This window comes from Carcharodon carcharias, chromosome 13 (genome assembly GCF_017639515.1).
Source record: "Carcharodon carcharias isolate sCarCar2 chromosome 13, sCarCar2.pri, whole genome shotgun sequence".
Classification (NCBI taxonomy): Eukaryota; Metazoa; Chordata; class Chondrichthyes; order Lamniformes; family Lamnidae; genus Carcharodon; species Carcharodon carcharias.
In genome coordinates this window covers 77,602,645-77,615,565 of record NC_054479.1, presented here as the reverse complement: position 1 = coordinate 77,615,565, position 12,921 = coordinate 77,602,645, and the positions used below count along the sequence as shown (strand labels likewise).

The following is a 12,921-nucleotide window of genomic DNA, read 5'->3' as shown; positions in this document are numbered from 1 at the left end:
CTTGGTGGACCCAGTTTGGGTCTTCCCAGTACATCCAGAACACAAGCTTATTCATGCAGCTGCCTCCCTACAGTCAATTGACTGATTTACCACACACTCATGATACTCCTTACCTCTCCTCCAAGATGATTTTGTTTCTCATACTCCAGGCCTGTTTAGCCATTGAAGGATAGAATCACAGAATCACAGTGCAGAAAAGGCCCTTCCGCCCATCGAGTCTGCACTGACACGTCAGAAACACCTGACCTACCTACCTAATCCTATTTACCAGCTCTTGGCCTATAGCCTTGAATGTTATGACAGTGCCAAGTGCTCATCCAGGTACTTTTTAAACGATGTGAGGCAACCTGCCTCCACCACCCTCCCAGGCAGTGCATTCCAGACCGTCACCACCCACTGGGTAAAAAAGTTTTTCCTCACATGCCCCCTAAACCTCTTGCCCCTCACCTTGAACTTATGCCCCCTTGTGACTGACCCTTCAACTGAGGGGAACAGCTGCTCCCTATCCACCCTGTCCATGCCCCTCATAATCTTGTACACCTCGATTAGGTCGCCCCTCAGTCTTCTCTGCTCCATCGAAAACAGCCCAAGTCTATCCAGCTTCTCTTCATAACTTAAATGTTTCATCCCAGGCAACATCCTGGTGAATCTCTCCTGTATCCCCTCCAGTGCAATCACATCCTTCCTATAATGTGGCGACCAGAACTGTACACTCCAGCTGTGGCCTCACCAAGGTTCTATACAACTCCAACATGACTTCCCTACTTTTGTAATATATGCCTCGATTGATAAAGGCAAGTGTCCCATATGCCTTTTTCATCACCCCACTAACTAAAAGTGCCCCTCTGCCTTCAGAGATCTATGGACACACACGCCAAGGTCCCTTTGTTCCTCAGAACTTCCTAGTGTCATGCCGTACATTGAATACTTCCTTGTCAAATTACTCCTTCCAAAGTGTATCACCTCACACTTTTCAGGGTTAAATTCCATCTGCCACTTATCTGCCCATTTGACCATCCCGTCTATATCTTCCTGTAGCCCAAGACACTCACCCTTACTGTTAACCACCAGCCAATCTTTGTGCCATTGGCAAACTTACTAATCCGACTCCCCACATAGTCATCTATGTCGTTTATATAAATGACAAATAATAGGGGACTGAGCCCTGTGGTACACCACTGGACACTGGCTTCCAGTCACTAAAGCATCCTTCTGTCATCACCCTCTGCCTCCTAATACTAAGCCAATTTTGAATCCACCTTATCAAATTACCCTGTATCCCATATGCATTTGCCTTCTTTATAAGTCTCCCATGTGGGACCTTGTCAAAGGCTTTGCTGAAATCCATATCTACATCAACTGCATTACCCTCAGCTACACACCTGGTCACCGCCTCAAAAAATTCAATCAAATCTGACAAAGCCAATATGGCTATATATTTTAAAAGCTTCCTATGGCTATTCTTCCTTGTATACCTATACTCTCAGGCAGGACAGGACTGTTTAACACATCAAAGGGATAAAGTGACTGAGGCCATTTGTACTGATGAATGTCAGAGCACAAAAGTAGGACATACACAGTGACCAATTAAGAAAAACCCAAGAGCAGCCCTATAACTAGTGAGACTGTAGAGCAATGATCTAAATAACTACCTGCTCTTTGTCTGTGACAGATGCCCATGGCCTCATCAGGTGGATGCTGATGGTGAATCCAGAACGCCGAGCCACAATCGAGGACATTGCTAATCACTGGTGGGTGAACTGGGGTTATCAAGTGAGTGTGTGTGACTGTGATCCAGCTGCAAGCTCGGACTCTCCACTCCTCGCTCAGTTTATCAATCGGCAACATCACTCACGCTGTGTACAGTCAGAGGGAGAGTCAAAGGTAAAATGCCCAATCAAGCATTATAAATACAAAGGGATGCTAGCAGTCCAGACATCTGTGAAGAAATCCAAGAAAGGGAATGACATTGCATCCAGTCTGCATGAAGGAGTGTCCACTAACACTCCAGCCAAGTGCATTTTCAAAAGGCCCAAAGGAATTTTAAAGAAGATTAACAATGACTATCGCTCTCACAGTTCAGCGGCTGTGATAGGAGTGTTGGGGCATGAACTTGACAGGGATGGTCCATCTGCTGGAGCCAGTGGGAGGATTGAACCAACTCCTCTGTCCACACAAGCTGCAGACCACTCCATTGTGACGCTGAAGAAGAGAATCCTGAAGAAAACACAGCAGAGAGAGTCCGGCTACTACTCCTCACCAGAACACAGTGAATCCTCGGAGTTCCTGCACCCAGTTGGTGATGCTAGTACCAACTCCAACTCCTCAACTAAACATGGTGCAGAATTGAAGGGCCCTGGCATAATTACATATCGAAAGAAAGGAATTCTGAAGCACGCTGGCAGATTTTCAGCTTGTGATGTTAACACTCAATCAGCCACTTTATCACCAGGGCTTACAGAATCAGCAGAGCAGATGATGGGGGCTGAAGGTTGCGACCACACACCCACCACAAAAAATGAGTGCAGCCTCCTTTCTAAAGAATTGTTTCACCTGCATTATTTACCAGAGGACAGGCCGATTCGCAGCTGCATATCTGCAGAAAACCTGCTGCATCTCGAGGACTTTGAGGATCTCAGGAATCACCCACAGATTTGCCACATGAAGTGTTTCCACCAACAGCTGGTGGACAGCAGCTCTTCACTGCTCACAGACTTGGATAATTTCACTCAGGTCTACAAGAAAGCTCTAGAGATAAGCAGCAAGTTGGACTGAGAAGTGTGTGTGAGAGACAGCTGAGTGCATGGGTTAACCATCAGACCTATAAAATTAACTAGTTTCTCAGTGTTAGTGTTTCTATTTGAGGTAGTGAAGAATCCTTGCAGCAGCACTGATAGTCCATTCTTTGCAGTATGTGTGTGAGGAGGGAGGAGGTTGGAAGATCAATGCCAGTAGCAGGATCTGAAAACCAAGTGAATTTGTCGATGTGAGCAAAGTCTGGTGGTTATAAAGAAGTTTTGAATATTGAGTTATGTGAGGAACTCTTCAAGGTTTGAACAAGAATTGGACTGACAGAATTATGCTCTTGAAACCAACAACTGGTTATACTGGTTATTGGGATATGGTTCGTATAAACTTCTTCTTTTAACAAATGCTCTCTCTAGTGTTGGGAGCAGCTAAAACCACAAAAGATTGGAGAACAATATAGATGTATCTACTGTAATAAGATTTGAAAAAGGTGAAACTCCTGGGAGAAGACTAAAGATATTGTAATTAATAAGAGAATGAACAAGGCACTTCATGTGTATATTCATAAACTGAAACCAGTGAGTGTCAGCCAGGAATCAGCGTGTGGAGAATCTCACTAATATCTTGTTATTCCTATATGAAACTTGACTCGATAATATTCCGGTTGGATGTGATGTTATGTGCTTCAGTGTGCTTTTTATTTATTGGTGTCTCAGCCTTTTGTGAGATGTAATATATTGTATCAAATGAGAAATCTGTGCCAATGTTTTACTCCTAAATCAGAGTTTACAGTGGCTAATCCCTTTAATTTGTCTGTTTCTGCAGAGGGTGTCACTGGGAAAACACTCACTGCGGGGTTTTCCGCACCCACCTGCCGCCACGATCTTCTGGTCCCGCAGCAAGCCAATGGATTTCTGGCTGGGACATCGCCTCAAGCACAGCGGGTCCCACCCACAACGGGGCCGGAAAATCCTGGCTTCAATCTTTACAGTTATCATTGACTAAGGAAAAGTAATAACACCAGAACTGTCACTTCCAATTTCAATGCATTAAATCTAGTTATGAATGAAAGGCGTTGTCTGTTTCCTTTGCAAAACAAATGATATCAGTTCATCATGTGACCATTCGCTGTGCTCTGTAATCTGTGCTTTACTAAATCAGGAGTAATAATGAATTTACAACTCCCCCGAGCCAAAGGCAAATGTATGTTTCGAATCCAGGAAAATAGTTCAACAAAATCAAAAATACCTGGAAAAACTCAGCGGGTCTGACAGCAGCTGCGGAGATGAACACAGTTAACATTTCGAGTCCGAATGACTCTTCATCAGACCTAAGGAAAAATAGAAAAGAGGTGAAATGTAAACTGGTTTAAGGGGGGGAGGACAGGTAGAGCTGGATAGAGGGCCAGTGATAGGTGGAGATTGCCAAAAGATGTCATAGACAAAAGGACAAAGAGGTGTTGACAGTGGTGATATTAGCTAAGAAACGTGCTAATGGGGACATTAAGGGTAGAAAGCAGGACGAGCAAGGGACAAGATAGCCCTAGTGGGGATGGGGTGGGGAGGAGATCAAAATAGGCTAAAAGGTAGAGATAAAACAATGGATGGGAATACATTTTAAAATAATGGAAATAGGTGGGAAAAGAAAAATATATATAAATTATTGGAAAAGGGGGGATCAGAAAGGGAGTGGGGATGGGGGACAGAGTTCATGATCTAAAGTTGTTGAACTCAATATTCTGTCCGGAAGGCTGTAAAGTACCTAGTCGAAAGATGAGGTGTTGTTCGCGTTGAGCTTCACTGGAACATTGCAGCAGGCCAAGGACGGACATGTGGGCATGAGAGCAGGGTAATAGTTCTTTGATGTCGATCTGATTAAACATTTATTTTTCACTAGACAGATGTAAATCTGAACAAAACTATTTAGATTTCTTTCAGAGGAGGTGTTACCAAGTGCTGATTGCAGGTTTTGGTCTTTGACACATTCTGAATCACCATCTTTCATCCAGTCGAACAAAGGTAGAAAGGGCAGGAGCAAAAACAGAAAATTCTGGAAAAACTCAGCAGGTCTAACAGCATCTGTGGAGAGAAAGACAACTAACGTTTTGAGTCCCTGTGACTCTTCTTCAGAGCTTTTTAACTCTGAAAAGTAATATAGACTCGAAACGTTAACTCTGTCTTTCTCTCCTCAGATGCTGTTAGACCTGCTGAGTTTTTCCAGCATTTTCTGTTTTTGTTTCAGATTTCCAACATTCACAGAATTTTACTTTTATTTCATTATAGGAGGAAGACTTTGGCTCTCATTCTCTGGCAGCAGTTTGTAGGAAGTAATTGCCTCAACTTCAATTTAAACCCTGAATGCCTAGTCACTTGGTCATGTTCTTGCTGGGACAATCACAGTTATGTCTTTAATTAATCCTTACAATTCATCAACACAGAGGTAAAGCATGATACGCTCATACCCATAACATATCAGTGAGAAATTACAAACATCCTCGTCATTGCACTGCTGTATCTGGGTGCTGATTATTTGCTTATGTCACAGCCAACACTTAGCCCTCAATCAACCCTCAAAGAGCAGATCAACTGGTCACTTGTCTAAACTTGCTCTCAGGATGTGGGTGACAAAAGCAAGGCAGTGTTTATCACCCTTGCTTATGAGTGAGTATGAGACTTGAGTCACATTTAGATCTAGACACGGTAAAGGTAGGGGCTTCCCTTCCCGGTTGAGATTTTATGAGCAGCTGAGTTTTCATGGATATTTTCCTCATCCTAGCCCACGCTTGTCTCAGAAATAGACTACATTTCATTCCTCTAATGTGCATTTGATAATACTTTCAGAAGTTTGAAGGTGTAATTGTAGAGTGTTCCCCTCCTATTCTATACCACATGTAGTGCAGTGGTTCAAGGCGGTGGCTCATCACCATCTTCTCAAGGGCAACTAGAGACGGACATCAAATGCTGACCTAGTCAGTGATGCTAACATCCCAAAAACAGATTTAAAAAATCAAGAGCCACAAATGTCCATTCATCCGATTGTTGATAGGACAGTAAATGGAATACGAACATCAACAAATATATGATAGTTCCACTCTATAATCAACACACCAATCCCAATCATCATTAAACTGGTCAAAGAGCAGCAAAATACTAATGTTGGAAATCTGAAATAATAACAGAAAGTGCTGGAAATACTCAGCCAGTCTGGCAACATCTGTGGGGAGAGAAACAGAGTTAATGGCCAGGATTCTCCATCCCCACCCACAGCCAAGATCTTCCGGTCCGCCGAATGTCAATGAACCTTTGGCTGGCCCACCGCATCCCTTGCGGTGTGTCCCGCCATGTTGGAGCCGAAAAATCCTGGCTACCGTTTCAGCCTGATAAACTTTCCTCTGAATGTTACAGAGGAGACTGTTATCTGCCTAGCCTAATTAAGTTAATTTAAGTTTGAATCAAATATTAAGCTGAATAAAGTCATTACGGATTTTATTTGTTTGAAATTATGCAAAAGTAGAAGTTTTTCAGTAGATTTGCTTTCTACAGTGCTGAGCTGCACAATAATCACTTCCAACTACATTGTAAAATCAGGCACTGCATCATTTCCATCCTAAACAGGACAATCAGAACAATGTGGGAATGATATTCCTTAAACATCCTGAGAGTTCTAGATCACCTGATATGGAATCTCAGCCATCAGCTCAATCATCAATGGGAAGGTTGATATTGGAGAAGCACTGGCCATAATTTTCCAATCTTCCTTAAATACAGGGGTGCTAGAGAACTGGAGAATTACAAATGTTACACTTTTTGTTTGAACAAGGGTGTAAGGATAAACCCTTCAACAAGAGGCTGGTCAGTTTAACGTTGGTAGTGGGAAAGATTTTAGAGATGATAATCCAGGAAAAAATTAAAAGTCACTTGGACAAATATAGATTAATTAAGGAAAACCAACATGGATTTGATAAGGGCAAATGGTGTTTAATTAACTTGTTTTCTTTTACTAAAGTAACAGAGGATAAATGACGTTGATGTGGTGTATAAGGACTTCAGAAAGGCATTTGATAAATTGCCACATGATAACAAAGTTGAAGCCTGTAGAATAAAAGGGAAAGTAACAGCCTAGATACAAAGTTGTGCTGATAGATTTTCAGACTGGGGGAACGTTTATGGTCATAGGGCAAAATTTTCCCCCGTTCAGGGAGGGGAAGTGCGGGAGCAGACGTGGGTGGGCGGCCCTCAGATGCCATTTTTCATGGGCGGGCCAATTAAGGCCGCTGGCTCAGGGAGATTGGCTCCCAAAGTGAAAAATTTTCTTTCAAAAATTTCATTTACCATCTATGTCCCCTCATGTGACAATGTCACATGAGTTGGGACAAGGACATAACTTTAAGTAAAAGTGAATCTTAATTTTTTTAATTCAGTGATGAAACCTCATTCCGCCCATGGATGAGGTTTCATGCTTTTTCAGGTAGCTGCCAACTTTAAGGTTGGACGGGCAGGTCCACTAATTGCTTTAATTGTTTTTTGAATGGCCTCAATAGGCCGTTAACAGGTTGGTGCAGCTGACTTGGCTGTGCCCCCGCCGACCTGAAGATGCAAATGAGTTATGGAGTTAAATACGTCGGGAGTTATGCCCAATGTTATTCCGCGTCGGCGAGCGGGGGAAAATTCTTGCCATCGAGTTTTACGGCACGGAAAGAGGCCTTTCGTGTCTGTGCCAGTCATCAAGCCCCTATCTACTCTAATCCCATTTTCCAGCACTTGGCCCATAGCCTTGTACGCTTTGGCATTTCAAGTGTTCATCTAAATACTTCTTAAATGTTGTGAGGGTTTCTGCCTTTACCACCTTTTCAGGTAGTGAGTTCCAGACACTCCCCACCCTCTGGGTGAAATATTTTTTCCACAAGTCCCCTCTAAACCTCCTGCCCCTTACCTTAAATCTATGCCCCCTAGTTATTGACCCCTCCATTAAGAGGAAAGGTTTATTCCTATCTATGCCCTTCATAATTTTGCACACCTCAATCAGGTCCCTCCTCAGCCTTCTCTAAGGAAAAAACCCCACCCTATCTAGTCTCTCCCCATAGCTGAAACACTCCAGCCCAGGCAACATCCTGGTGAATCTCCTCTTCACCTTCTCCAGTGCAATCACATCCTTCTTATGGCGTGGCTACCAGAGCAGAACAAAGTACACCAGATGTGGCCTAACCAATGCTTTATACGGCTCCATCATAACCTCCCGGCCCTTGTATTCAATGCCTCGAATAATAAAGGCAAGTGTCCCATATGCCTTCTTAACCACCTTACCTACCTGTCCTGCTGCCTTCAAGGATCTATGGATAAGCACACCAAAGACCCTCTGTTCCTTTGTACTTCCTAGGGTCCTACCATTCATCGTCCACTCCTTTGCCTTTTTAATCCTCCCAAAATGCATCACCTCACACTTTTTAGGATTAAATTCCATTTGGGACTGTTCTGCCCATCTTATCAGCCCATCTATATCGTCCTGTAATCTAAGGCTTTCCTCCTCACTGTTTACCACAGCACCAATTTTCATGTCATCTGCGAATCTTCTGATCATACCTCCTACATTCATGTCTAGATCATTAATGTACCCTATAAACAGCAAGGGACCCAGTACCAAACTCTACGGTACGCCACTGGACACAGACTTCTAGTCACAAAAACAGCTTTCGGCCCTCACCCTCTGCCTCCTGCCACTAAGCCAGTTTTGGATCAAATTTGCTAAATTGCCCTGGATCCCATGGGCTCTTACCTTCTTGACCAGTCACCCAAACGGGACCATGTCAAAAGCCTTACTGAAGCCCATGTAGACTACATCAACTACACTACTCTCATCTACACTCCTAGTCATCCCCTCGAAAAATTCAATCAAATTTGTTAGACATGATTGCCCCCTGACAAAGCCATGCTGACTATTCTTGATTAAACCTTGCCTCTCCAAGTGGAGATTAATTCTGTCCCTCAGAGTTTTTTCCAAAAATTTCCCTACCACTGATGTTAGACTCACTGGCCTCTAGTTCCCTGGTTTATCCCTATCACCCTTCTTGAATAATGGTACCACATTATCTCTCCTCCAGTCCTCTGGCACCTCTCCTGTAGCCTGGGAGGATTTGAAAAATAATGTCAGGGCCCCTGCAATCTCCTCCCTTGCCTCCCACAGCAGCCTGGGACCTGGGGATCTATCCACTTTTAAGCCTGCTAAAACCTCCTCCCTCTCAATATATCACAGTCCTTCTCCATTTCTATACTTACATCGTCCTTCTCCATAGACCTGTGTACACAGTTGCAAAGTACTCATTTAAAACCTAACCCCGTCTTCCGGCTCCTCGCACAGATTGCCACTTTGGTCCCTAATGGGCCCTACTCTTCCTCTGGTTATCCCCTTGTCCCTAATATGCTTATAAAACGCTTTTGGATTTTCCTTTATTTTACCCGCCAGTGTTTTTTCATGTTCCATCTTCACTCTCCTAATTTCTTTTTTAAGTAACCTCCTGCATTTTTTATACTCCTCTAGGGCTTCCACTGTTTTGAGCCCTCGGTATCTACCATGAGCTTCCCTTTTTTTCCTTATCCAATCAGGTACATTGCTCAACATCCAGGGTTCTCTGGACTTGTTGGTCCCACTCCTCACCTTTATGGGAATATTGGCCCTGCACTCTCTCTATTTCTTTTTTGAATGACTCCCACTGCTCTGATGTACATTTTCTGGAGCTACCCAGCTGTGCTTGTGCTCAAGCCGGACAGCTCCACAAGGTTCTGCATTGACTACCAGAGTTAATGCAGTGACCAGAGCCGACTCCTACCCAATACCCCGGCTGGAAGATTGCGTAGATAGGGTAGGTAAAGCAGCCTACATTACAAAGAGAGATTTACACAAGGGATACAGGCAGGTTCCATTGACTGTCCAAGTGAAGGAAATCTCCTCCTTCATAACTCAGGATGGGTTATTCCAGTGTCAAGTCATGCCATTTGGACTCCGAAATGCCACCTTTCAAAGACTGATAAACCAGGTAGTGGCGGGCTTATCCAATTGCATAGTGTACCGAGGCAACCACAATGATACCTAGGAAACTCAGAGCAACCGGAAGCCCTTTTCCAGAAAGAGTGAGTTCGCTAAGGCTTAGGTGACCTATCTAGGACACGTAGTGGGTCAAAGACAAGTACTGCCCAAGGCTGCAAAGGTACAAGATGTAGCATGGTTCCCCATTCCCATAAGGAAACAAGAAATCATGTGTGAGTCCTCCCACATGTTCATCCCAAACTTCAGCACAGTAGCCACCCCGTTGACAGACCTACTACAGAAAAAAGCAAAGGTAGTATGGGCTGATATGTGCCAAACAGCTTTCAAAAAGCTGAAAGCCTGTGCTTGCAACTCTGAACTTTAACCAAGCATTTAAAGTAACTGTCTATGCAAATGACATTGGGGTAGGGACTGTCCTGCTCCAGGAAGACAAATCAAGGATAGGGACACCAATTGGGTACTTCTCCAAAAAACTAAACAAACATCAGAAACAGTGCTCCACAGTGGAGAAAAAAATCCTCGGTTTATTACTGGCTCTCAAAAACTTTGAGATACATGTTCAAAATTGATATGGAGAGATTACAGTCTATCGTGACCACAACCCGTTAACATTTATGGACAGGTTTAAGGCACAGAATGCCAGGTAATTCCACTGGAGTTTGTTTCTCCAACTGTACGACCTAAAAGTCACCCTCATTGCCAGGAAATCAAATGTGATTGCAGACACCCTGTCCAGAACTTAAAGTGACCCGGTTAGAACTGAAGGGTGAAAATATTGACCAAGGTTAGATGAATGAGTGAATGAGTCAGTGACTGAGTGAGTGTTTATTGTTTAATATTTAATTTTTTTTCCTGCCTTTGTAATGAAACGAGAATGAAAAGGCATGAAAGCAGATCACATCCCAAATTACTTACAGGTGCATTGAACTTTTTTTTAAGGAAGACGTGTGTTTTAAAATGACCTACAAGCAAAAGCTGGCCAAGAATGGAAAGTAATCACTGCTGGAAAATGCCTATGTGAATTATACTTGACTGACTAGTCCAGAGAGAATGGAATGTTGTACCTAAAAGGTGTCAAGGCCTATTTCAGACAGAGACACTTGAAAGGGAGAGATGCAATGCAAAAAACTGAACTTTAATCTCTTGCGATTGCGGAGACAATAGAGACTGAATACTATTCTCAGCAGAAACCATTTCCTGTTGAGTTACATCTCAGAATATAGAAATGGTTTGGTCAAAAGAAAGCAGATTCTGTGTGAAAGACATGTTTGTTTTTTCCCTTCCAGGAATACACAAGAAAAGGGGTTAAAAAGCCAGCTGCAAACCTGGTCTGTGTGTGCTAGTTCTGGTGTGCGCTGTGAAGGTCACAGCTGAAGAACATCAACTAGGCATCCCTGCAGCTTTCAGGTAAACAAAAAGTCTCTCTCTGGCTGGAGACAAACCAGCAAAGTAACAGACAAAAAGCAAACAGGACAACTCCTTCAACTAACCTCCAAACCAATTGCTCAACTACCAGAGCCAGCTCTACCAGGATCACCCAAATTAAAGGCCGCAATATTTTGTCATCTACTCCTCATGGACAAGCGAAAGATTTGTATATCTTTTTAAACTTTTATTTCTGGACTCAATTCTAATTTCTGATCTGTGTGTGTGTGTGTGTGTATGTGTGTGTCTTGCATTTTTATTAATTTTTCTAAAGTTTTTAGTCACTAAAACTTATTCTTTCTTTGACTCAAGAAAGCCTGGGCGAGCGACCCGACGTCATTACGCACTCTCGCAATCTTTTGGTCGGCGGGGGCATGCAAGAGGCGGCAGCATGCCTGCTGACAATTAAGAGGCCTATTAAGGCCCTTAAGTAATTAATTAAGCTACATTTTTCGCTACCGACTCAACCGTTCGGTTGGCGGGTGGGCGAACAGGCCAGGTGGCCTTTGCATTTTTAACGAAATCTCATCCACAGGTAGGATTAGATTTCCAAATCTTACTAAAAAAAAATGTTTTTGACATTTTTTTTACATGTCCTTCTTCATGTGACTGAATCACATGTAGGGAAATGTTTATCCCATATGTAAAAAGTTTATTTTTGTATTTAAAACCTGTCAGCTCCCTGAGGCAGCTCTGTGCCTTCAGGGAGCTGTCAATGCGTGCTCCGCCATGCATGTGCACACTTCAGCGCTCTCATTCCTCTGCCTCCACCCCAGCAGCGCTGAGGCTCTTAGCATGCTTTTCATGCAGGCTGGCCTTTTATTGGCCAGCCTGAGTGAAATCGCAGTCGAAGCCCAATCATAGGCAGCAGATGGTCTCGCAGCCATTCCTGGGCCCACCTGACGAGGGGAAAAGCCTCCCCTATGGCTTTTTAGTCTGTGGAATTCTGCTCCCCAGAAGCAGTGGAGGCTGGGTCATTGAATCTATTTGAGGCAGAGTTAAACAGATTTTTGATAGATGGATTCAAGGGTTGAAGAGGGGGCAGACAGGAAAGTGACGTTGAAAACACATCCAGATCAGCCACGATCTTATTGAATATTGGAGCAGGCTCGAAGGGCTACTCCTGCTCCTAAATCCTATGTTGCTAAGTTTTCTTTGTCTACCTTTATAAACCTGTCATAATCTTGTACACTTCTATCAAATCTCCCCATACTTTCCTTTGCTCCAAGGAGAACAAGGCCAGCTTTTCCAACCTGACCTTGTAACTAAAATGAAGGACACAGGATTAGAATAGAGGTTATCAGCAAGTTTGAACATAGTAGGATGGATGAATAAGTTAAACAGAAGTATTGATTAGCTTGGATCATACAATGGAGTTGTCCTGTAAATTCATCATTCAATTTACGTTTGGTCTCCTCATTGAAGAGACCACTCCATGAGCAGCAAATACAGTAAACTAATTTGAAAGAAATATGCGTAAATAACTGTTTCTTCTGGATGAAGATAAGGGAGGAGGCGAAAGGGCAGATCTTGCATCTCCTGCACTTTAATGGAAAGGTGTTATGGGAAGGGGAGGGGCTGTTTGGGATGATCGAGGAGTAGACCAGGATGTCACTGAGGGAGCAGTCCCTTTGGACTGCTAAAGTGGGGGGATGGGAAGATCTGTTTGGTGGTGGAATCATACTGGTGGCAGAAGTGGTGGGGTAT

At 43.4% G+C, this 12,921-nt stretch overlaps 1 protein-coding gene across 1 annotated transcript in view; it reads left to right on the top strand.

The window, feature by feature from the left end:
• LOC121286088 (NUAK family SNF1-like kinase 1) overlaps nucleotides 1-2,775 on the top strand; it is a 38,649-nt gene extending 35,874 nt beyond the window's left edge. Inside the window, exon 7 of the mRNA XM_041203083.1 lies at nucleotides 1,673-2,775. Within this exon, the coding sequence (XP_041059017.1) occupies nucleotides 1,673-2,775 (1,103 nt within the window). The remainder of the gene's footprint in view (nucleotides 1-1,672) is intronic.
• Nucleotides 2,776-12,921: the final 10,146 nt, after the last annotated feature.